At 50.5% G+C, this 25,836-nt stretch overlaps 1 protein-coding gene across 13 annotated transcripts in view; it reads right to left on the reverse strand.

Moving 5' to 3' along the window:
* ASAP2 (ArfGAP with SH3 domain, ankyrin repeat and PH domain 2) overlaps positions 1–25,836 on the reverse strand; it is a 156,728-nt gene that overhangs the window by 64,901 nt on the left and 65,991 nt on the right. For 12 of the 13 annotated variants that reach the window (XM_067703726.1, XM_067703714.1, XM_067703725.1 and 9 more), the window contains exons 3-5: positions 19,379–19,524; positions 3,732–3,806; positions 1,915–1,964 (exon numbers count right to left, since the gene is read on the reverse strand). In XM_067703726.1, coding sequence (XP_067559827.1) covers positions 1,915–1,964; positions 3,732–3,806; positions 19,379–19,524 — 271 coding nt within the window. The remainder of the gene's footprint in view (positions 1–1,914; positions 1,965–3,731; positions 3,807–19,378; positions 19,525–25,836) is intronic. The other variant, XM_067703715.1, reaches the window with a different exon arrangement.

The following is a 25,836-nucleotide window of genomic DNA, read 5'->3' on the forward strand; positions in this document are numbered from 1 at the left end:
CTGACCCCCGGAGTGCATCCCGAGACAGGTGACCAGGGTGAGGCAGCCATGCGTCACATCGGTTAGTAAGGGCTTGGACTAGTAACTGGATTTTTATCCTGGGCAAAAGGAGGCTAAACAAAAGCCACGGAAAGCACTCAAAAATATAAAGGGTGCCATGAAGAGGAGGGCGCAGACTTTTCCTGCAGAGCCCCAAGGCAGACACTACACAACGCAGGCAGCGTGTCTTAGGAAGCTGTTCAACATGAAATGGGTTCCTCTGGGTCCAGAGGCCCCATCATTTGGAGAGGGGGTATTTAGGAAGAGGCGAGAAATGTAGTTTCTAATCCTTGTTCTTTATCTTGAAGCACAGCACTGGGCACACAGCAGACCCGCAGTGACTTGACTGGGTGAGTTAAGAACGTAAAGAAAAGGTGACCGTTTGGTGAGGGTGTTGTTAAAGGGGCTCGTGCACCAGGGAGGCAGCGTGACTGGAGGGCCCCGGGGACAATCACACAACTCCAAGCCTCCCCTGACGCCACCGCAAAGGGATCAAGACGTGGCCCAGATGTCGGTCACTCTTGTAATGGTCAGGTATGGAACGACAGGCCAGGAACTGTAAAGACGTCTTAAAGCTGTTTGTTGCATATCACAGGGCCTCTCAGGAAAAATCAATCTTACGTGTAAAGGGGTAGAGCTAATTTTTTAATTTATCCCAGAATTACTCTGAGTTTTAAAGGGTGCTGCTCCTTTGTTCTCCAATTCTGGGATTTTGTGAGTACCTCTGTCCTCACCTTATCTACGTGTGTCTTGATTTTACAGAATTTGATCTCATTCCTCTTTCAAACCTTTTCCTTTCAGAAGGAGAAGACTCTCTCAGGCAACCCTCTTCAGAGACCCTCTCCTGTCCCTGGTTCAGAAGTGCACAGAAGCATTTCCTCTAAGGCCCTCGAGGGCAGCAGCGACGGCAGCTCAATGAAGTCGGCAAATCCATGTCCTGCCCTTGGCTCAACTAGCTTCTCGTGGGTGACCAGCAGCAAGTACCAAGCCCAGGTCTCCCACCTGTAAAGAGGAACGTGGACCCTTTCCTTATTCACTGCACTGAACCCACACACAGATGCAGGATGCTAATGAGCCCGGGACAGTGAGTCTGGAGCCTCTCTGGGTTGAGCCGACCTTCAAACATTCTGGTTTAATACTGTATCTGTGCTGGCATACGAATGTGTGCCATTACTGAGACCCTGGAATCTGGAGTATGGGAACTTAAGATTTCCAGGACGGGATGAGTACCAAAGGTTTGGGATTCCCTGGTGATCCTTCAGCTCTGAATAGAGACCCAAGGCTGGTAAAAACAAACAAACCCAATTAAATACGTGTAGTTACATCTGAAAAGGCTTTCTCCTTATCGTGTCCCACTTTACCAGATGGCTTCATATAAAAGTTTCTAATTCCACTGAGAAAACTCTATTACTCAATGCACAGCAATTACAAAGCAAGCATGAGGCATTCAAAAATATTTTCTATTTCTCAAGTATTTAAAATAATTGAGATCATCATTCCCACAGTCGCTAGCCCAATTCTAGCTATCTCAATCCTCTCCACTCCAGGAAATGAGAAACTGTGATCAGAAATGTTACAACAAGTGCCTGAAGTCAACCAGTAGAAGCCAATTAACGTTCCTGAAAATAACATTCTGTAGCCATTAGGACACAAGAGGAGGGATGAGGAAAAAACAGTTTAAAGAGGTTGACCTCATGAACGTGGACATCCGGTATGAAAGCATCTGGTATCACAACAAACCACAGCAACACAGTTTTGGGTGAATTCTTTCCTGGATTAAGGTTTATTTAGACAATACCTTTAAGCAATAAAGGCTCGATTTAAAATTAAAATCTCAAATTACCTATGCTTACTTTTTTAAATGAAAATACTCACATTTTTGTTTCATAGTCCTTCCAAGCTTTATCAAAAGGCTTTTTCAGATCCTGTAAACAGAGAGGCATAAATTAAACAGGACTAATCATTAATTTCTGGGCAAAATAAACTTATCCCTAGACTAGCCCTGAAAAGAGTATTAATTTCTGCAATAAATGACGTATGTGATCCCAGGATAAATGGAGAGCTTAGAGCACAGGCTTTTAATCAGACTAGCGGTAGCATTTAGTTTTCTTTCTCTTTAAGAAATTTTTATTATAGAATATACCAAATGCACACAGACAAAGGTGGAGAGAATTATATAACGTACCTGTCAGCTAGCTATAGCAAGTATCAACTCACAGCCCATTCTGTTTCACTTATAACCCGCCCTCTGCCCTGAGATTATTCTGAAATTAAACCTGGAAAGACATAACATTTAATCTTCAAGTATTTTAGTATATCTCTCTAAAAGAAAGGGACTCTGATTTTTTTCTATTAATATGGGAATCTCCTCAACACATGTACCCCTGATCTGGACCCCAAAACAAGAATATAAAAGCCATTCACCTTCTCCTGAGGTCTCCCGATTCCACAATTCTGCCTGGAACTCAGGACCTCATATTCTCTGATAAAGCCTGACTCAAAAATATACTGAGCCACTAGAAATTCTATCAAATTTGGTTCCTACCTATTTATACTCCCTTTAACAGGGGTCTTTTAGAAGAGAAAACCCCTTCGTTGTGGGGATTTTTTTCTTTTTTTGACTCTTCTTTGGCCTCTGACAAGGCCTAAGCTCCACAGCCTGGCACCTAAAGCCTCCAGGAAGGCGTCTGCCCACCCTGTAAGCCTCACGTCCCACTGTGCAGCGCCGCCGACCCAGGGCCCCTTGCAGGGCCGCGTCATGCTGCTGCAGACGGGCATCCCCTTGCAGGGCCGCGTCATGCTGCTGCAGACGGGCATGGTTTCCCCTCTGCTTTGTGTGCCCTTCCCTCCCGCTTTCCTGGTTCTCGCCGGACGTGTTCTCCGGGCCCCCAGGGGATGCTGAGCAGTGTTCCTCCGTGTCCTAACGGCTCCCCGGGCCCAGACTCCTTGCCCCAACAGCTCTCCTGGCACTTCTGCCCCTGCAGAGGCCCCCGTAATCAGCTGGGCTTCCGGATGTGCCAGAGGCCGCCGGGCATCACGTGTGGATCCCGTCAGAGCACTCGGTCGCCTAAGAACTGGGGCACGATTGCCTCTCTTTCCCATCACACACCTGTCTGTGCCAATGACGTGTGAGAGCAACTTTCTGCTCGGTGCCTGGTGCCCACAGAGCACTAGACCCTGACTGTCCCCACGCACGTGCCCGGGAAAACAGTTCACGCCTCAAGTGTTTGTACGAGGCAAGGCGAGGCCTCAACAACGAGCATCCTTTGCAGGACAGAAAAATAAAGGTGGCTCAGGCCTTGCTGGTGCCCATTCTCCCTCCAGGAAACCACCCTGCAAGGATCCTCTCCCAGGGCTCAATCAGTGACACGCTAGCTGGAAAAACCAGACTTCACACGGGGTTCCCTGCTCAACTGGCAGAACCCAAAAGTCGTTGGCAGTTTCCGGAAGAGCTGTTTCTTTCCCTTCCACATCAGGAGCACCAGCAGGACAGCCAGAAAGGCCACGGGTCACCACTGTTAGGGCCGGAAGGTGGTGCCACGATGGGCAGTCAAGGGAGCCCAAGGCAGCACAGCGCCACCCCGCCGTCCCAGGGAGAAGGCTCGAGGCCGCGACTGCCCCGACTGGCCAACGTGACGCGATTCCACGTCCTATGAAAGCCGCCCCCCGTGACAGGACTCTTCGTGTCATACCCCTTTCACTCCTTTTAGGTCCCCCTTCAGCAAACTGTCCAGAGGGAAGGAGATTATGTTGTTCATATTCTGAATCTAAAAAACAAAAACAGAAAAAAAATATCCTTATTCCATTTCCTTTTTAATCTAAAGTAAGGACAGCAAGGAGGTTAGAGAACACACGGTGATAATTAAACTTCCCTAAAACCTGACCAGCACAAGCATGACAGCCTTATTCATTCTTACATTCTCTGTAACGATTTTACCTTACAAATGAATATATAACTAAGGAAAAGTCTACATCTGTCTATATTTCACAACAATAATAACCTTCTATTACTGGGCTATAAAGTCTGTGGAAAGATAATCATTACAACAAAGAAAAAAAATCAATGACAGAAGCACTTTAAAGAGACAGGAACAGAAGCCCAAACACTTCCTATTCTCACTCAGGCTCCATCTGATGCCCTGGGGCTGGGCTTTGGTCAGTTCTGGGGGCCCAGAGCCCCCAATCTCCCTAGCACAGCCCCCAACAGGGGAGACTAAAAGGATAAACAGAACGAAGGGGGCTTCTGTCTCCTGAGAACGTGTATGAGTGGATGTTGAGAGAGAACTAGAAAAGAACGGAGAGAGAGAGAGGAAAGCAGATGAGAAAGGGAAAAGGAGGGACAAGTGGTCTTAAGGTCCCCTATTCTCCCTGAAGCAAGAAGGCAAAAGATGGTGGCTTAGCAAGTTGTCACCACAGATTAAATGCGGAGAACCAGACGCTCCTGACACACTTGGGCGTGCTCACGCCAAGCAGGCCCGTCCCCGCCGGCCGTTGAGCTTTGAGCCACAGCTTAAAGACACAAAGCTTCAGTGAGCAAGAACCTCGACGCACAGACTCCCCAGCTTCTGAACCCGACAGGAGTCCCTCCCCAGTGAGAAAATAAGCTGAGGCTCTACTTTCTCACCTCCCCAGGCTCTCTCTCCCTAAGTCAGCACAAGTGGCACGCAGCCTTCTGGGGCTGTGCGCATGTGTCACTTTGGTGACACGTGCCGAAATTACGGGACCACAAAAGGACAGAGACAGGAGTATGGACTTTGGAACCTTGTGCATTCCTTCTTACAATCGAGCAAAGGAGAATTTTATTTTTAGCAGAATTACCTTGACTGGGAAGACCCAACACAGGCACAACTTTTAGGGCAATATGGGATCTGATTTCCATGCACTATTCAGGATATGAAATTTCAAAACGGAGAAAGAAATTTACTTGAAAAATACTGGTAAGGTGTGTAAGAACGCCTGCACCAACCACCTTTCCTGCCAAATAAATGGTCAGTTAATGACTGTCAGTCATTTCAGAAATGCCTTCTGGGGTAACTTCTGTCTGGCGCTTAGACAGCTCAACGTGTGTCATGCACCCGGCAGAGGCACGGTGTCATCAGCTATGACGTGCTAGGATTAGCCTCAAGAGTTAAGCTGTAAATACGGAAAAGCTGAGTTTAAGGCGAGGTCCCGTGGGTGACGGGAAGGGATGGAGACAGGCCGTGCAGGTGACTCACCCCTGGCGCGAGCACACCTGGGCTTCCGCTGAGCCGTGGGGGGCTCCGTCCCCACACGCGCCCCTCGTTCCCACCGCTGCGAGAACGTACCCACCCCCGCCTCCTCGGCCCCCCTGTCCCGCCGCCGCCGCCCCTCACTCCCTGCTAGCGGCGCTCTCCTCCTGGGCTCCAGCCCTCTGACCCGCTGCTCGCCCAGGAGCTCCCTCTGGCCTTCTCACCGCCCTGCCCCTCAGTGGCCTCACTGCCCCTCGTCTGGACTGAGGCACCGCTTCCCCTGCTCCTGGCCACCGCCTCCCAGTCTCTGCCCGTCCCAACCCCTCCTACGCAGTTGTTGGATTTCTCTGGCGTTGTGTCCCTGATAAACACTAAACCTGCTCCCGCATCTGGACCCTCACAGTCCAACCTCATCTGCCACGTTTCATCTCAGTATCCGCTGTTCAAAGCCTTCCCATCCACCAGGAATTTCTCAGATGCTACCTCTTCCAACAACATCCCAACCTCTCAGCAGGAAGTGACCCCTCCCTCTCCAAATCCTCCGATATTTTCTTTTTAAAAAAATTTCTTAAAGGACTTGACAGGTTCTACCCTACATTTGTCTTATCAAGCTCACGCCACGAATCCCAAGGGGCGGCTTCAAGTTTTTCTATTCGCTACAGCACTCAACACAGAGCGTGGCAATGGCTGAGTGAATCAAGTTACCTAAGTATGTTTCTGAGCATCTAATGCATAAGAGACAGAATCTAGAGATACATTAATAGCTTTAAACATCATATAACTAATGTGTGAATTCATGAATTCATTCATCCTGTATTTACTGAGTACCTATTTTACAGACAGCAGTAAGCTGGCTACAGATGTAAACATGATGCTTCTCACCTCAGAGGAAGAATAAACATATACACAAGAATGAAACAGAAAGCCTGCGACACACCACATGCAGCATGTTTCACCTGTACAGATACCAGCGGCTCCTGGGGGAAAGAAACAACGACTACAGCTTTAAGCAGTCAGGCGGGCTGACCTGGGCTTGGGAAGCAGGTGACCGGTCAGTTCCTGAGCCGCGAGACTCTGCCCTTTCATCCACTTGATCGCAGAGCCATGGCTGCAGTCCGGTCAGTCCTCAATGCTGCCCAGAGGGGAGCCAAGGCAGCGCCACCCTGGACAAGTCACGTGCAAGACGGCAGGAGCAGCCCAAGGGGGGGAGGGGCGGTGGTCAGAGCTGCTCAGGGTGGGAGGCTGAGCCAAAGGCACCAGAGCGACCCAGATATATGGGAGGTTGGAGGAAAAAAGAATAAGGTGCTTGCAGATTAAAAACTGTATTCCTAGGAAGAACTCTAGTATGTTTTTATGAGAGGTGTATTACGTGTGAGTGTATGCATGAATGAGCGAGAAAAACAAAACCCTCTGTAGCAGGGGAGAAGCACATCACCCAGAACTTGGTTTACACATCTATTTTAAGACTACTTGTTATCGGGACTTCCCTAGTGGGTCAGTGGTTAAGACTCTGCACTCTCACTGCCGAGGGGCTGGGTTCAATCCCTGGTCGGAGAGCTAAAATCTCACAAGCCGTGTGGCAAGGCCAAAAAAAAAGACGACTTTTTGTTACTTAATTCAAATAAGAACTCAGGTAGTGACGACAGGTAGTAGGTAAGAGGAGGTAAACTAAGCTCTGGCATCCAGAAGAGTGAAAACCTAAGGACATCCAGACACTGGGCCAGGCTGCTGTCATGCTGGACACTGGACACAGGGTGAGCACGACATTAAACAGCCGTCAAAACTGTGATGACTGCCACAAAGGAGGCACACGGGGCCCTCAGGGAGCGACAGGAGATGAAACTGGGTGGGTAAGAGGACTTAGGAGACAAAGATGCATTAGACAGAACCTCAGTCCTCACGAACTCACCGTTTAATAAGGCAGATAAAGCACTTTTTTTTTTTTTTTTTTTTTTGCAGTACGCGGGCCTCTCACTGCTGTGGCCTCTCCCGTTGAGGAGCACAGGCTCCCGACGAGCAGGCTCAGCGGCCATGGCTCACGGGCCCAGCCGCTCCGCAGCATGTGGGATCTTCCCGGACCGGGACACGAACCCACGTCCCCTGCATCAGCAGGCGGACCCTCAACCACTGCGCCACCAGGGAAGCCCCAAAGCACATATTTAAGTAAGTAAAGTGCCATGTGGAAACTCTACGAGCCAGAAATAAAACACCACTGAGTTTCTGAGAAGAGAAAATTATTTCCAGTCTGGACACCAGGGAGATGTTTGCTGATTGAGGTCATGTGAGATAGACCTTCAACGACAGGGAGAATTACGTCTTGCAAGATGGGGTGGAGGGTGTCCAGGCACAGGAACAGTGGAGAAGTGGGAGCACATCAGCCAGGGGAGCGGCGGGGGAGGCAGAAGATAAGAGCTAAAAAGAGCAGCTGGAAGAGAATCCCACCAAGGGGATTCTGGCCTCCATTCCATCCATTTCTCTTTCCGGGGGGCTACTCAAGTGATCTAAAATAAGAAACTACTACTCCTCTAATCAGAAACTAATTAGCTAAATGATTGCAAAAGAGACAGAAAGGAGATCGGCGGTTGCCTGGGGCTGGGGGTGGGAATGGGGATTAACTGTGAGGGGACAGGAGGGACCTTACTGGGGGGAAGAAAATGTCCCCAAACTGGTTTAAGGTGATGGTTGCATCTCTTGGTAAAGCTACTAGATATCAATGACTTGTAGAATTGAAATGGGTGAGTTTTATGATATATAAAATATACCTTATAAGGCTTTTTTTTTTTAAGAAATTATTACAAACATGCACAGCGTCCCCGTCAGCGGGCTTCCTAACAAAGCCCCTCCACTCCTGGCACCAGCCTCCGCCCGCCCTCTGCCTTTTCCTGCTCTTGTACGGAACCCGCGCAGCACACACGCGTTCTGACTCAGGGTGAGCGTCCAGGAAATGACTGGCCCTCGTCTCTGCCTGGGCCCTGAACCATGGGCTGGTGCCCAGATGTCCTGTCTCAGCAAGAGCGCCCTGCGGCAGGAAGGATGGGCTCGCTCTGGGTCTCCCTCTGCCTGCCTGTACTGGGGCCGCCCAGCAGCCTCAGGCCCACAGCTGAACGAACCATCTCCATTCTGGCCGTGAGAGATGAAAACCACAGCCAGGAGATCACTGCACACACGTTGTGCTCAGCAGCTCCAGCCTCGATTTACGAGCAATAAAACTGTTATGATCGCTGGGAAGAATTAAGTTACCCCTGGGTCACCCAACTAGAATATTTCCCTTAGCACCAAGCAAGCATTGGGCTTTCTCTTATCCTCTGACTTGCTTTTAACAAGTATATGAAGTAAAATGGCTTTTCGAAACCCCAAGCATGATCTGAATACAAATTATTACTCTTAATTGCTGCCAGTAAGTATGGATCTAATACCAGTGGCACACAGACAGTCTGTAGTCACAGCCCTCCCTGCTCTGTCTTCCCTTTTCCTGGGTTCACCTGGATATGTCTGACAAGATGAGTTGACAAGTAGTCCAATGTGTGTAATCTCAGAAGGAGAATGATTCAGTCTTGGGGAGACAGGCAGACAAGGCTATCAGAGATGGCGAGCAGCCTGCGTAACGTCATAGATGATTAGCAAACAAAGACAGACCAGGAGATGGGGCAGGGGTGGGCGAATATCGCCAGGCAATAGCCATCTTTCCACATGGGTCTTCCTAATTATTATATTTTTTGCGGGGGAGAGGGGGTCTTAAAACTCCTTGACCCGCGAGCTTTGCCACTGCCACACTCTCTAAAAATCTTTCCCCCCTTCCCCGTGACGCTCCCCCTGCCCACAGGGTCAGTGTCTCGGCGGCTCCTTCGGCTCTGCCACCGGTTACCGGCAGCTGCCGATCCAGCCAGAGCTCCGCCCCTGGTTCCAGCCTGACCCCCAGGAACCCCAGTGCTGCCTTCTCCTTGGCTGGGGATCTGTCGAGAAGCCTGAACCTAGACAGGATTTTTGTATCAGAGTGCTCTATTTTCAAGGAGCAGCAAAGAGAAGATAGACTCAAAACAGAAAGGCTGCTGGGCAGAATCTTCCCAGCTCCAGGCTCAGGAGTCTAGAAAAGACCAGGTCTTCCCAGGGCTCTCCTCAAAAACCCTTAATAGTGTCCAACCCTCTGTGGGGATAGTCAGCTTTTCCTAAAAGACCATATATAAAACATGGCCGAAGAGCCTTACCTGAAATGCACCTGTGTCGTTAAGTTTATTTTAATATGCCTAATTTATGAGGAACCAGAGACAGAACGCTGGGATCTGCAGGGTTTTTTTCTTTTTAACTTGGGCAAATGCTGCTCTATCACAGAGTCAGAGGTAAAATCAAGACCTCAAAGAAGGGCAAACACCTGCTCATGTGGGCACAGGCACTGGCAGCACCTCCGTGCCAGGGGGCGGAGAGCTGCAAAAAGACCTCAGACCTCACTGCTTCAATTAAGGGCATTCTTAGCGGAGGCTTCGGCATTAGCCAAGGATGTGTACCTGGGAAACAGCCAGCACCTGCGGAAGCTTCGAGTCTTCTCCAGGAGCTGGAGCCTGAGACCCAGGATTGTGCGTGTGCGTGGCACCGCCGGGGGTGTTATAGCAGCAGGTAAGGCTTTACGCCTGTGCAGTCCAGTATGACAGACACTAGATACATGTGCCCATTCAGATGTAAATGGATTACAATGAAATCAAGTTGGAAACTGAATTCCTCAGTTGCGCTAGCGTTATTTCAGGTGCCCGAGAGCCATGTGTGCTGAGCGGCTTCTCATACTGGATACAGCAGATGCAGACCATTTCCATCAAAGCAAAAAGTTCTGATGGGGCTTCCCTGGTGGCACTTCCCTGGTGGCGCAGTGGCTGAGAGTCCGCCTGCCGATGCAGGGGACACGGGTTCGTGCCCCGGTCCGGGAAGATCTCATATGCCGCAGAGCGGTTGGGCCCGTGAGCCATGGCCGCTGATCCTGTGTGTCTGGAGCCTGTGCTCCGCGACGGGAGAGGCCACAGCAGTGAGAGGCCCGCGTACCGCAAAAAAAAAAAAAAAAAAAAAAAAGTTCTGGTGGACAGCAATGCTTCAGACGAGTAGCCTAAAAAAATTTTTAAGCATCTCTGAAGGTGTAACTGATGTACAATAACCTGCCCATATTCAAAGTGCACAATTTGATAAGTCATAGCACATGCATACACCCACAAAACCATCGCCCAAATCCAGACAGTGAACGTAGCCATCACCCCCAGAAGCTTCTTTGCACCCTTTTGCAATTCCCACCTCCCAGCTGCTCACTCCCCAATCTCCGGTCCCCAGGAAACCGCTGATCTGCGTCCGTCACCACAGAATAATCTACATTTTCTAGGACTTTCTATACATGGAATTCTACGGCACGCACTGCTCTTTATCGGCTTCTTTCACACTCGCTTTGAGATCCATCCGTGCTGCTGCAGCAACGGCTCATTCTCGTTTCTTGCTGAACAGCTGTCCATCACCTGGCTTATCCAGACAACTGCTGACAGGCTTTTGAGTTCTTTCCAGTTTGGGGGCTACTACAAATCTTACATATAAGGCTGCTCTGATTACTTGTGGGATGGGACTCTCCAATGGTGACCAGGAAGGCCTCTTCAAAAGGTGACGTGGAGCAGAGTATGAAGGAAGCAAGGCAGCTAGCCCCATGAAAGCCTGGTGGAAGAGCATTCCCGGCAGAGGGAATTCCTAACACAAAGGCCCCGAGGCAGGCACCTGGCAGGGTCAAAGCACAGTTTTCTATGTTCTTCCTGAAGGCTGCTTATCTGAAAGAACGAACATCCAGACAGAAAATCTTTTGGAGAAGCAGAAGGTCCCAGGTGAAGTGGCCTGAATAAATCACTAAATGGCTCAGGGCCACTTAATCGCATGTAAGGCTCACAAGTGCTTTGAGAAGTCGGTGTTACCCCCGTTTTACAGAAATGGAAACAGAGGGAGGGTTAAGCCACCCACTTTGCCCCCAGATCCCACAACTAAGCAGCAGCTGAGCTGAGAATGAGGCCAGAGCCCTTCCAATCATTTCACTGCCATAGGCAACCGGCCTCCAGAGCGGTCAGTGCTACTCACACGTGACCCACGGCCGGAGCGGGGCAGGCTGTGAGACTGGAGGTACCATCTACATCAGGACGTACAGGGAAACACTTTGCAAAGGAAAACCATCTAGCTCACTTTCATTTTTAGTGAGTTCTCCCCGGGGGCCGGCGACAACACCGCCAAGGCCTATGGCGTGCGCGCGCGCGCGTGCACACACACACGCACACACACACACACACACACACACACACACGGTCTTGCTCTCACATGGGGCCCTCGTGAACACGTGCTCCCAGGCCTGGTTCTTCGGCACCAGGGTCACTCTGATGGTTTGTTTAATCAAAGGAGACGGGGGAGCCCACGCAGATCTTGAGTGTTTAACACAAACTGAAAGATCAAAACTGGGCAGCTGCCAAAAACACTGGCAACTTTCACACCACAAGAAAGAGGGGAAACAGCTGACCTGGTTTCTGCCTTTAACGCTGTGTCTCTGGCAGTCACACAGCTTTGATCTTTCAGGTTCTAAGTGGAGAGAAAATAGTGACCCTCTTCCACTGGAGAACGGATGATGAAACCACACACCGCAGCCTACTTGCAACCGTCTGGAAAAGCCGCGTTTTCTGGGGGCCAGCACAGAAGGGCCCAGGATTCATCAATCCACAGCTTCTTCTGAAACCCCCATGATGGTAAAATGCTTAGTGAAGCCACCCCGAAAACGAAAGCAGCTTTCCGAATCCACTGCCTCCGAGAATTCGAGGGTGGATACTTGTGTCCTCAGCCAGGCCCCGGAGCCCTGGCCTCAGGCTCCCCAGGGGAGGAGTCAGAAGCGGCTGCTGGTTCCAGACCAACGAGGTCAGTGTCACCAGGGAACTGATTAGAAATGCGAATGGATCAGGAACTCTGGGAAACGGCTCCCAACAGGGAGGGTTCTAGCAACCCTCCCGGCGCGAAGCTGGGAATCGCCTTTAAGTAGGTGTGGGTGTGGCCTTTTCACAAGGTCCGGGTCCTGCTGGGGCTCCCGGTCCACCTCTGCTCTAGGGCAACGCTTCTCAGACTTTAATGGGCTGACTCGTGCCCTGGGGAAATGGAGATTCTGCTTCAGCAGGCCTAGGGGACAAGGGCCCGGGAGCCTGCATTTCTACGAGGCCCCAGATGACTCCACCTGAGGGCAAGGCAAGACTAGGACCCTAGGGAGGCAAATGAAACAAACTACGTCCAAGTGCTCTGTAAACCAGACTCGGGACTATACAGGTATTGATGTTGTTTGTCAAGTTTTAGATTTTAAGGAATGACTAACAAACAGTGGAAATTCCCAAAGGGAAATGCACCCAGAGAGGCTGGACCTGGAATTTATCTCCAGGTCCCAGGGAGGCAGGGGCCTGAGTCCTGGCTGAGCCGATGACCAATGACCAACAGGAGGAGACCCAGGACGCCGAGCCCCCCAGCTCCCAGCCCCCTCTCTTTGGGGCCATCAACTCCTCCAGCCCCCAGCCCCTTCCCCCGGGGCCTAGAAGTAGGCGCCAGTGTCTCCCATCACAGAAACCTTCCCTTGCGACTTCCACCAGCAGCCTGCCCCTGGAGCAGCGAACTCCCGCCGCGCGTCTCTCCTTCTGCTACTGTACTGTCCCCTGCCTGCACGGCAGAGTCACTGTGGCGTCCCCGGCACCGAGGCCAACAGCACTCATCAGCCGCCCCCCTCCTGCTCCTCTGCCTTCCGGGTGCGGCGGACCCTCCGCCTTCACTCACACCCCCTACTCCAGCCTGTCCACACAGCATCCCTCGGGTTTGGCAAAAGATTTTAAAGTTGAGGTGCCCTACATCGTGGCAGTTGTTCTTTTAAGAGCCAGCAAGTGAGAGAATACACGGTGACAGAAGAAAGCAAACACAAGCCCTGGTTTGAATTTGCTAATGCTTTCAAATGGTTATCCTGTAACAGCACGTCCTCCACGCACTTGACAAGCTGTTAAAGGCAAGTGCCAGGAATGTGCTCGCAAACTTTGCCAGGAGCTTAGATGCAGATGGACCCTGTGGTGGCCCACAGGCCCCCAACCCACCCCCACCCAGGACCCAAGCACCCAAGGCCGCGGGAGAGTCACCGCCCCACCTTCCAGGGCCGCGCCCTTGGGGCTCCGTGGTGTTTGTCCTGGGGTCTTCCTAGCACACACAGCATCCTAATAAAAGTGGCCCAGACGGGAGCAATGAGCGCTTACTGCCCTGCTGCCCAGAGAGCCGGGCCACCCCCAGCAGGCGATCAGTCACTCTTCTCAGCTGAGCTCTCCTCCTGGGCCCAAGGCCTTGTTCCCACCCTGTCCTCTCCCCCATGGCTTTTCCCACTTTCTCTGACCTCAGGGAGCCAGTGCACCACAGCGGTTACAATGAGGTGGCACTGCCTTTCCCAAAAAAAATAGTATCAAGGTACAATTTACACACAGTCGTGGCTGTGCTACAACCAAACACAGGGCTCTGACAGTAGCCTTACTGCTTTTGTCGTTTTGGTCAAACTAAGGACGTGCTTTCATTTTGGTCAAGGATCTCTGAGTGTAGGAAGCAGCTTGCGGTGTTGAAGCCTTGTGAGTCTCAGAGCATTTCCAGCCATGCATTAGGCCAGATTAAACAACTGGTGGCAGAGATTTCTAGGCGTCCAAAGTAATTGTCAGTAGGTCCATCCAGGAACTCTGTTCCCCTAGAGAAGGCCCAGCCCTCAAGCGCTCCTCACTCAAAGCTTACAGACTCCTGCTCTGCGTACAAGCCTAACAAGCTGGTCATCGCGTCCTCCAGCTCACAGCGCTGCGGAACAAGGCACCAAGAGCGGTAGAAGCCAGCAATTAGCAGGGAGAAGGGTGTCAAAATATTAAAAAGTAAATGTTGAAAATGGGAAAGCCGACGGTCTGGCACCAATCTAGGGGCAGGTACTCCCACACTGCAGGTACCAGGCACCAACAGTTTCTCTAGATTTCAGTGCTGCCCCTTAATTTATGCCCCAAACAACGGTAAGCCTTCCTCCCCAGAAGATAAAATATGACCAGTGCCCATGCTGAATAAGAAAGAATGTAAGACATTTTTAAACAGAAACAGACTCACAGACATAGAAAGCAAACTTACAGAGGGGAGAGTGACAGGGGGTAGGGGTCGAGGAACAGATTAGGAATTGGGGGTTAACGGATACACAATGCTATACATAAGATAAACAAGGACCTACTGTACAGCACAGGGAGCTCTACTCATGGAAAAGAATCTGAAAAAGAATAGATATATGTATAACCGAATCACTTTGCTATAACTGAAGCTAACACAGCATTGTAAGTTAACTCTACTTCAATTAAAAACTGCTTTAAAAGAAAGAATGTAATACATTTTAAAATATCGGACATTTTCAATAGAAGAAGTGGAAAGAGAAGAAAGTTTACGGGAGCACCGAGGGTGAGGACCTCTGCTACAGAGAGCTCTACGCTAAGCAACGCGATGAGCTTTATTAACGTGGGGAATCAGCTCCTGTCGACCGACCCGAGGGTGCTGGGAAGAGAGCGCCACCATATTACCAACCAGCAGGTGGGCAGGCCTCCCCGCCAGGCCCTGCGCACATCACAGGGACAAAGCCACACTCTCCTCAACAACCTGACTAGCTCTTCACTCTTTGGCTATAATGTCTTCTAACTCCAATCACTTGTGTAAAGGAAAAACAAACAAACGAAAAAAACCATGACTTCTGTGCACGCTGGTCAGTGGGACTTTCAGGTTCTTCTTTCCGGGTGAGTGAAGTGAAATTCCTCAACCCCAGGGCCACTCTCGGCTCTCGCCCTGGAACTCCGTCCTGGGCTGAGCCTCCGCCGGCCCCTGCCCTCACCTGGAGCAGGTTCTATGGACCAAGAGTACATATCTCACAAGCGATTCTCTGAAACCAGAGACGGAGATGACATACCTGTAAATGACCTTTCAGGAATGTGCTTTCATGCAACCGTTCTTTAAAAGGCCACTTCTTAACACAGAAGTGGCCCTGGAAAATCTTTCCAGGATTCTCACAACCACCTCAAATTCCTGGTAAGAGGAAAAGAACCGAGGAGACTGGCCTGACTTTATAACCAGCCTAATTTCACACATGTTACATTTCTGGAGCTGCCTTGTTTTTCCCTTTATCCTGCATTACCGCAGAGGAATTCACAGACTCTCTGAAGGTGAGAATCTCACCCTTTAGTAACAAAATCTCACTTTATATTAAGCTGGCCTTTCTTTGGAGACGGTCCAACTGCTTTATAAACATTCTTTCATGCTGAAGAGCAGGTAGGTGGTAATTATTATTCTTTCTAGGCAAGAGGTAGGATTGAGAGTCTTGGCCATGCAGAACTGAAATGTTTTTTGAATGCCTGAGGAAAAGCAAAAGCAAGGCTTTAAAAATAAGAGATAGGACAGATGTGACCAAAAATAGGAGTAAGAATGGTATACAAAATACCAAAAAAGGAGAATTCTCCTATAAGCAACTCACTCTCGGCGACAGCTTCTTAGAAGCAGCCACTTGGCGTCCTTACAGCTGCAGATCTTCAACACCAGCCCTGGCCTGGAAAGCCCGGCCTGGTGAACATGAATTTGGGCACAAATAAGGTATTTGCTGGGAAACAGGATCAAAAACCCTAACTCCATAAAGTACAAGCAGAAACTACAGTCATGCGCGTGGACTCAGAGCTACTGTCTTCCGGGCTTTAGTAAGCTACCCGACCATAACGACACTGAAATGTCACCTGTGGGGTGGCATTTCTAATTCCCGCTTATCCCTGTCACCCTGATGCTGGCCGGTGAGGCGGGAATGGTTTTCTCACACTGTTTTAGGTGAGGAAACCGAGGTGTCTGGCAGCTCGTGGCTGCAGCAGTCCGGCCCGCTGGGCATCTCTCTTTACGCTGCACTTTACCCGGCATTGCCTTCCCTTCCGTTCTGCCCCCTTTTTCCCCCAAGGAGTTGACAAGGGGCCTTAAATCCTTTAAATACCACAGTGCAAAGAGCATGGGATTGGAGTTTTAAGACCCAGATGTGACTCCTAACCTGTCCCTTGCCGGCTACGAGCCCCATCTGAGACGGAGGTAACGTGAGGGATCTAGTGCAGCTGACAGGAGGACTCAGTGAACGAGGAAGAACCAGTGCACAGTGCTGACAGTGCCGCGCGTGCTCAGGAAGTGACGGCTGTGGGTAAGTCCCTCACTGTAGGAAGGGGGAGGACAGCGAGGCCTGGAGGGGATTTCTGATGTGCCCAAAGTGGCAGAGCCATGGGGCAGTGGCCAATGTGCCCATCACAATGTCCAGGCCCTGCTCTGCTTTTAGTTTTGCGGAAAATCAAGAAATGAAGGGGCTGCTTTTGTCTAACTGTGCAGCTGCTCATGTTAAAACTGAGGACAAGCTACTTCGAGTAGGATTCCACCACGTGGAGCGACGCAGGCGGGGCCCTTCCACACCTGGAGGCGCACGTCCAAAAGTTGGCAAGGGCTCAGACCTGTCCCGAGAGAGGTTAGCCCTTTAAACCACCGGGGCCTCAGTTACCTAATCTACAAAGTGGGGACAACGCTGATTCACCTCATGGGATCGTTACAAGGGTTAAATAAGCTAAGGTGTGTAAAAGCAACTGGCTGTACTGCTTCCAACACCAGGCGTGGCGTTATCATCTCCATCTTACAGCTGAGAAAACCTGAGTGGAGATCAGCTGAATGAAGATACAAGAGCTGGCTGGGGAGGGGTGACCCTGGCCTCCCGTGCCTCTGTCTCCAGGCTGCCTGCTCAGTCGCCGTGCTAGGGCTTCCCTCTGCCAGCCCCCTGGGACCCCTTTCACTGCTTTCTTTCTGGCTGGATCCTGTTCCCTGACTCACACGTCTTCCTCTTTCTTGGCTTCCCTCTTCATGCCGCTAAAGCACAACCCTTAGGAGTTCCACAGGAATGATGCTTGGGAGCAAACCGTCTGGAGCCTTAGGCGGCTGAAACATCTCTAATTCGAATTTCATGCTCAGGTGGTGGGTCTCATTCCAGGTTAGAATTACGTTCCTTGGGATTTTAGTGGCAATGCTCCGGGCCTTCAAGTTTTCAGGGTCACCCGCTGAGACACCGATGGCATTGTGATGCTTAATCCTCCGTGTGCTTTCTGAAAGCGGTTAAGATCTTTTGCAATTTCACAGGGGGGTGCCTTGGGGCAGGTCCTTTTCCCTTACTGTCCTGGGCCCTCCCATCTGGAGATGAAAATCCTTCAGTCTCAGGAACCATCTTTTGTTCTGTTGCATTCACGGCATCCTCCTCTGTTTCCTATTCTCTCTTTCTGAAAACGCCTGTCAGTTGGATACTGGACCTTGAGAATTAATCCCTGACTCGTCTTTCATCTATTTCCCACTCTTTTGTCTTTTTTGGTCCTTTTGATCTATTTTCTGAGAGATTTCTTTTACTCTAACACTTCTCATCGGATTTCCAATTTTATATTTTCTTATATTGATTGTCTCTCCCCTTTTTTAACGACAAGCTTCATCCCATTCTCTCTTCTGATTTCTCTGAGGAATTAAGTATAATTTCTTTAAAGTTTTCTTCTGCTCTCTGCATTGTCTCTGTTTTCCCCAAGTTCTTTCTTCTGTTTATTTTGGTCTCTTTCTTTCTGGAGGCCATTCATTCATATTTAAGAGAGAGGCACGAAGCAGCTGGCTGGCAGCTCAGGGGGCGAGGAAGGGGCTTACCCCCCGCCCCCCCGCCCAGGGTCTGGGAGATGAGGCGGTGGGCTGATTTTACACTAGACGACCCCTGACACGTCAGCATCTATAGATCTTCCCCAGGACCGTGCAGCTTCCCCAGTTTAAAAAAAAAAAAAAAAGCTCCACTGTGACTCAGTGGTGAGGCCCTAACAAGCCGTGAGCCAGTGTCTGGGCAGTGGGGCTGGAAAGGGGCTGGGCTCCACTGTGTGCCCTGCATGCTGTCAGCCTGTTTGGGGCAGCAATAAACGGGTGACAAACCTGACAAAGGCCCCAAGAGATTCCAAATTAACCCGAGTAAAAAACTTAAGCACAGCAACGGCTTTTTATATTTACTACTTCCAAATGAAACACTTTACAAGTGAAGACAGGGAGGGAGACCGAGAGCCTTCATGATCCGGTTCTTTCCCTTCCTCCTTATTAACTCATACATGTGTCCCTTGCTCCTGCCCTTCTACAAGCAGACTGACAGACCCGCCATCATCACCGCTTCAAGAATGATGAGCTATTTTTTCACTTGTTATAAGCTTGCTGACAGGAGAAATGAAAAAGACACTGTTGTTTGCGACCTACACAGAAAGCATTATTGAGTTCTTGACCTGGTCTGCTTGTCCACGACCTTTGGGAGAAGCTGGGGGAGAAAAACAGGAAAGACATGCCGGGACCATCCCGACGTACATTCCCCTCGTGGAAGAAACCGCTCAGCAGGGTCCCAAACCCCCTCTCTGCTCAATTCTTCAGAATTCTGCTCCCACAGTGAGGACGGCACAGCGCTGCCAAGTGCAAGGAAGAGTCCATTCACCCACGTTACCAAGCACCTACCGCAGGCAAGAAGTACTCAGTCCGTATCTCCACTCACTTAAAAAGTGAGACTTTTCTTAGGCTCTGCCTGTGAGGGCATAAAAGGCCTTTAAATATTCACGGTAATTTCTGTGCTCTGATTATAGGTTACCTTGCTGTGTAAGACGGGTCTGAAACATATTTATGCAATATTGTTAAGTTTAAATACCTACTATAATTACCCGAAACAGACTATTCTATACAGTTTAGGAACTATTGAAAATTGAAGTCAGAGGCCCTTAGGAGGACAAATGCATTTACCCATTTTGTGCCTCAGCTGCACAGCTTCAAAATGCCGAGTTAAATTTGAAAGTCTTGTGAGAGTAAAAATCACAATTCTAAAAATTTACTCCAAAGGGACCTCACGCGTACAGGAAATACAATTCTTTTCGGTACCACAGGAGCTATGAAACATATTCCTCGTGTAGCAAACAAACCTTCATTACCGTCTAGGGAGCTACCTTCCCAGCTAGAGCAACTTCGGGCCCCTCCCACGCTGCCCGTGCGCTGCACACGATCATGACACTTACCAGGTTTTTGAAAAGCGCCGTCAACTCCTTTGTAAACACTGAGAACTTCAGGAAGGCGCTTCCCAGGTCCGGGTCATCTCTGCACACGCAGTTGCCCCCGAACTTCTCCAGAGCCTGGGTGTACTGCTCTTCGTTTTCCACGTGCGCTGCAACAGCAACGGGAGAGGTGCTGTTAAGGCCTCAACCACTCTAGCCCTGCCCCCCACCAGTTTCTTACTTGTGGATAAAATCGAACACATTTACAGCCTGAAAATCTGAGAAAAGCCAAGTCACACCGCGAACAGAAATAACTCTGCTGTCCTGACAACCACCCGTGGTGCCAGCGACAGATCCCAAAGAACGAGCGCAAGGACCAGGAGGGAGAGCGCCTCGCACGAGTGCCACAGCCTCCAGCTCCCGGGGTGAGACCCCCGGGGACGCCCACGCTTCCCCATCTCCTAGGACTCCTCCGTAGCCCACACGCTGGCGGGAGACACAGAACAGACCCAGTCCTCTGCTGGAACCCAGCCGCTGGCGTGACGCTCACCCAGCCGCATGCCCTAGCTTCTCCTTTCAACACCGGAAAAGCCACGGTCCTCAGAGCACAGGCCACAGGCCAGGGCGCCGCTGCCCGTGACACGTCCTCTGCCTGGGGGTCTTTCCTTGCCTCTGCCCCACGTCCCCGGCACCTTTCTGGACTTGCACTCAGAGTGTTACATTCCAAATGTCCAACTGGTAAGCGTGGTTCCCAGCACACTGGAAGTGCTTCCAGGGTAGGGACTAAGTTTTATTCATCTTTGTGCTTGAAATATAAGTAAGACAAGACGCATGTCGTTTGATCAGGAAAAGCAAAAGCTGGTCATCCATCTGAAGGTATATATGACCATCATCAAGCTTCAAAGCAGCACCTTAAAATGTGAAAAACCCGGATTCCGGGTCTCCAGCTCTGTGGTTCCCAGGCCCTGGTGGACGTCGAAATCATACACGGATCTCTGTCAAGCTGTAGAAGCTGGAGTCCCGTCTCTGAGTCAGAAGCTGGGGTGGGAAGGGGACACAGGTAATTCTGGTGAGCCAATGTGGCTGGACACGATTCCCTCACTTCTGGGTCAAGCATTTTTAAATGAATCCAGCCAGTCTGTAATGAAACAACTTCCTGGCATGGACATTTGATTCCTGCTCCCTCATCACTCCAATCAGAAATGTAACACGACGACTGTACAGGCACATCAGTGCGGGCGGGCGGGCGTGTCACCTTGCATGGGGACTCCACTGGGCAGGGTCACACACCCCCCTCAGGCTGCCCACGTCTTCAGAATTCTGCTCCCACAAGGAGGACGGCACAGGGCTGCCAGGAGGCCACAGAAAGCCTTAGTGCTGCAGCTTCTTTGCCAAAGAACAGATCCTGAAAAGCCCCTGGCAGTGCCCCAAACAACTCCTCAGGGCAACGAAACCACTGTCGGCAGTGCCGGTGCCTGGGCCTGACAACCGGAGCACACAGGGGACATGTGCTTGCGGAAGGCGGCCCTGGGGCTGAGCCGGATCCCAGGATCCATGGACCATGTGTCCACCGACCCTACCAGGCAAGCACTTTGCCCTCGACTTCCGGGGGCATTCGGGTGCCTTAGGGGATGCCCGTGTGGATCTAACAAACACAAGAGAACGTTAATTTCACTGTTTAGGCCCTTTTCCTTCTTTCTATTATTATTATCATCTTTTACATCCCAGAAAAGAGCCTGAAAGTTCTGGATACATTAAATGTATTTCTGAAACTATACTCGGCAAACGACTTGAGGCAGAAACACACACACACACACACACACACACACACACACACACACACACACACACACAGCGTGACGAAGGGGCAGCAGAGCAGGAAGAGCCCTCAGAAGGTCTGGGCTTCGAGCCTATGCCTCCCAGTAAACGTGCACGACCTGGTAACACACGTATTTACTCCCTCTGGCGCTGTCTCAGCCACGTGAAGGACAAAGACCCCGCTGGGAGATACTCACAGGGTTAAGGTAAGAATCAAAGAATGTGGGTGAGGATAGGCAGTTCAACCACACCCAACACATACACGCCCACCAGAACTGACAATAGTTAACAGCAGCACAGATGTCATCTATACTGAGCACAAATGGTTTCCATATGTTTTTTTCTAGACTTCACAACAACTTATATATGACATGCATTATTTCTCACAATGCTGAAAGGAAACTGGGACTCAAGGAGATCAAGTAAGCTGTCCTAGGAAACAGGGCCAGAAAGTGGCAGAGCTGTGGTGCAAACCCAAGTCTGTCTGATCCCGACGCCCATCTGTCCCCCACTCTACTACACTGATGTGTGTTTCCTTCTAAAAACAGCTTACCTTGCCAAAACCAAAAGTACCCAAGTTTTAAATTTTTAAAATTCCATTTCAGAGGTGGATCAGTTACACCTATTTTGTTCGACTTATAATTCTAGAACATGTGGTCAACAGTGAAGGGCAGTTCCTTTCAAACCACACGCTATTTTATAACTATTTCAAAATTGGTCGTCAAGATGTGGGCAATTCCAGTGTGGTTTTGGAAGGGTGTGGCAGCCACAAGCAGACATCTGGTGCTGATGTCACTCCCCTGGGAGACAGAAACAGGAATGCGGAGGCTAAAGTCACCTCGGGAGCCAAGTACTGCCTTCAAAATGATCCTGGACCCTCACAGCTGCTCTAGGTGAGCACCCAGAGGGAGGAGGGAGAGAATCAGCTTCAGTAAAGGCCGTGAGGTGGCCTACAAGCCTTTCGTTCAATGAAACTTAATAAGACTATAAGGTGTCAAAGCATCGTCCTTACTACCTGTTGAGTAAAGTGGGGTTCAGAGGGGTTTAATGATTTGCTCAGGATCACACAGCTGGAAGAAGGTGGGGAAGGGTCAAATCCATCCTGTGTTCACGCAGGCTGCCCCCAGCCTGTGACAACCTTGGAGAGAGGAACCTGCCTTCTCTCCACGGGCAGTCCAGCAAACCAGCACAGAGGAGAAACAGCCAGTGAGGCTTCCGGTTCTGGCACCAGGAAGGACAGATGCACTTCCTTTCATCCCTTCTTCTGGGCCTTTCAACTGACCACATGGTATCGGTCACGTTTTTTTATAAAAATTCTTTCCCTTTTTTTTTTTTTTTGCGGTACGTGGGCCTCTCACCGCTGTGGCCTCTCCCGTCGCGGAGCACAGGCTCCGGACACGCAGGCCCAGCGGCCATGGCTCACGGGCCCAGCCGCTCCGCGGCATGTGGGATCTTCCCAGACCGGGGCACGAACCCGCGTCCCCTGCATCGGCAGGCGGACTCTCAACCACTGCGCCACCAAGGAAGCCCCTCTTTCCCTTTTAAATCTGCAAAATAATGTGTTGATCCCAGCAACCCCAGTGGTGATCAATGAGTGTTCTGGATCATCGTCACCGCCATCTCATGTATTTATATTTAAATCATTTTGATCTACTGTGATCACTGTTTTCTGATGCTCAAACTGTCCCAGCTTAGGTCAGTGGGAACCTCTTTACGCTGATCTAGTTGGAGTTTCTAAGACAAATTTCTCTTCTTGCAAACAACTTTGAAGCTTCTTGATAATGACCACAGCCCCGTGTCTCTCCGTGTCTCCCTGTAACAGCTTGCCTGGTGCCCACTGTCAGGACAGTAAACGCCCCATAACTACACAGTATCCGACTGGCCTACTGCTCCACGTCACCCAAAGTCTGAGATGTTCCTACTAGAAAGTCCTTGAGTATCTTTATTTTCCTTTAGCCAAAACTAAATTTAAAATAGGAACCTAAAATAAATGGCTAGGGAATAAACTTTCTGGAAAGAATCCCAACTGGCTCTATCATCTCTTATTTACAGAACTGTCAAAACTGTTCTTCTAAAAAGAGCTCACTCTCCCACCTCCCCCTTATTCAACTGTATCTTTAACTCTGGTTCTTATTAATGAACCAGACCCAAGAATCTTTGATGTGGGAGGGACTTGGGAAAATGAGAACCGGAGTTGCTGAGACCACAGCAGATGAGACCCCGTTTCTCCCCAGTTCTAATCCCACAGCCTCCCATTTCCCACACCTCACTACACAAAGGTCAGACCTTCCACCAATCCATGCAAGGGGATGAAATGAAAGACTAACAGAAAACTCTGCTACGGAGCCAGCGAGCATGTGCACACGTTGCATTTAGAGGTGAGGGTTGGGCCTTGTTGTGTGCCTTCTAGTTTACTTGATTATGTCATTTTTAAAAACGGATACGGGCTGCCCTGGTGGCGCAGTGGCTGAGAGTCCGCCTGCCGATGCAGGGGACACGGGTTCGTGCCCCGGTCTGGGAAGATCCCACATGCCGCGGAGCGGCTGGGCCCGTGAGCCATGGCCGCTGGGCCTGTGCGTCCGGAGCCTATGCTCCGCAACGGGAGAGGCCACAGCGGTGAGAGGCCCGCGTACAGAAAAAAAAAACAAAAAAAACCCTGATACCAAGAAGAAGGCCCAGTGCATATAGTTCAAGCAAAATTGTTGGACCCAAATGGGGAAAAGGCAGCCTTTTTACTCCTGCTCAATGGGCCACAGCACGGCGGGGGAGCCAGCCACCTGCCCAGTGCTGCCGAAGGACAAGAAGGGTCCCATGGCCAACTCATCTCCGCCAGCTTTAAGTCCACCTGATGCCTGCTCCTCGCTGCCAGCCTGCAGCGGGCTGTGATGGTGTGCTGGGTGCACACGAGACGAGTGCGACCCATGTCTCAGGACAGATGCACCAACCCGTGCACGATGGCCTGTGATGTGCTGGGGCTGAGGATTCAGAGACGCCAAGAAGGGGACGTTTGAGCTGAGGCTCCAAGGTCAGCTGGGAATTTCCAGACAGAGACGAGCAGGAACAGGAAGGTATCAACCCCAGGGGAACAGCAAGGAGTCCTGTGTGTTCAGAGGCTGTGAACACTTTCTCAGTCTTCGAGCCTCCGCCTGCACCCAGCTCCCGACGCAAAGCCATCTCAGGGCAGCACCAGCCTCACTGTCCTACCCACCTGGGGCCGCTCCTGGGTCTTTACAGTCCGAAGGATCCCGAAAAGAAAGCCGGTCCTTTACAGACAAGGACGCCAAAGCTCAGAGCGGGCACTGACTTGCTCAAGCTCACACAGCTAGTTGGCAGCAGTTCGAGAACTAGAACTCAGCTTTCCAGCCTCCGGTCCGCGCAAGTCCTCCCAACCAGGCGAGGAAGCGTTTCTTCATTTGCTCGCCACACAGTCACTATTCTCGGCTCTAGGCTAACAGAAATGTGCTACAATCCTCCAGCCAAGCACACGCACTGGCAATCCAAAGTCCAAGTGCCCTAACCAGAGACAAATGGGGGTACATGTTGGAGGGGGAGGGGGAGGCAGCCTGACGGTGCTCGCCTTGGCCAGGACCCTCCAACCCCCCGCTCCTGGCCAGGCAGGGGTCAGGCTGAGGTAAACTCATCCACATCACTGCACACGCCAACCATCCACACAGACAGCCCCGCCAAGGGCACGGTTTAGGAGAGACATATGTTCTCTGCAGTAGAGCTTTATAAAGACCCCCCCAGATGAGGATTAATATTCAAATGTGAGCCGCAATTGTAATGTCAGGATAATCTGTATGACTCAGTGTCAAGGAGGCCAGGCCACTTCCCCTCAAGCTGTCAGCCCCGCACATCACCTGATCTAACTCTCGGCAGACAGCTCCTGGGAAAGCAATTTCCTGGAGTCAAAGATAATCCCCACTTCTCAACAGGATCTCTACCCTGTGAACACCTCATGGGAGAAAACCATTTTTAGCACTTTATTTCTAGACTCATCCCAGATAAAAACCTTTCCATTCACAATTTGGTAATCTGCATTAAAAGTTCTAAAAACATTTTTTGCCATCCCCTCCCACTTCTAGAAATCTATCCTAAAGAAATAATCAAGTGATCAGAGATGTATGTACAGAACAACGGATAGACTGAAAATGTATTAAGCTCCAACAAAATGGAAATGGTTAAAGAACAGTGTCTCTACAAAATGGAATATGAGGTAAGCTTTTAAAATCATGACGTAGGAACATGGTCAGGATAGAATGCCAAGTAAAAAAGGGCAGGACACAGACTATGTATTTCATCTCAATTTTGTAAAAGGTAAAATGTAGAGAAAGGCCGAAAGGAAAGGACATCAAAATGCTAAGGTGGTGATAAAAGAGCAGGTGCTCGGCACCCGGAGGCTGGTGCAGGCCAGGTGCTTTCCGTGCATCGTTGTACCCTCCTTGAGGGGCATTGCGCAGAGGAGGGGACAGACTGTGGTGGCGGAGATACCTAGGCCAGGCAGAAGCTCCGAATGGCCAGGGTCACAGCCCGGAGGACCTCAGACCAAGAATGCAGCTCGGCCCCTCCCATCTCACAGAGGGTGGCGTCTGGCCGGGCTGTGACTTCGTTCTAATGCTTTTCTGAATTTTTTAAATGTCTAAACTAAGCTCATATTATCTTTA

The sequence above is a fragment of the Pseudorca crassidens genome, chromosome 14 (genome assembly GCF_039906515.1).
Source record: "Pseudorca crassidens isolate mPseCra1 chromosome 14, mPseCra1.hap1, whole genome shotgun sequence".
In the NCBI taxonomy this organism is placed as follows: Eukaryota; Metazoa; Chordata; class Mammalia; order Artiodactyla; family Delphinidae; genus Pseudorca; species Pseudorca crassidens.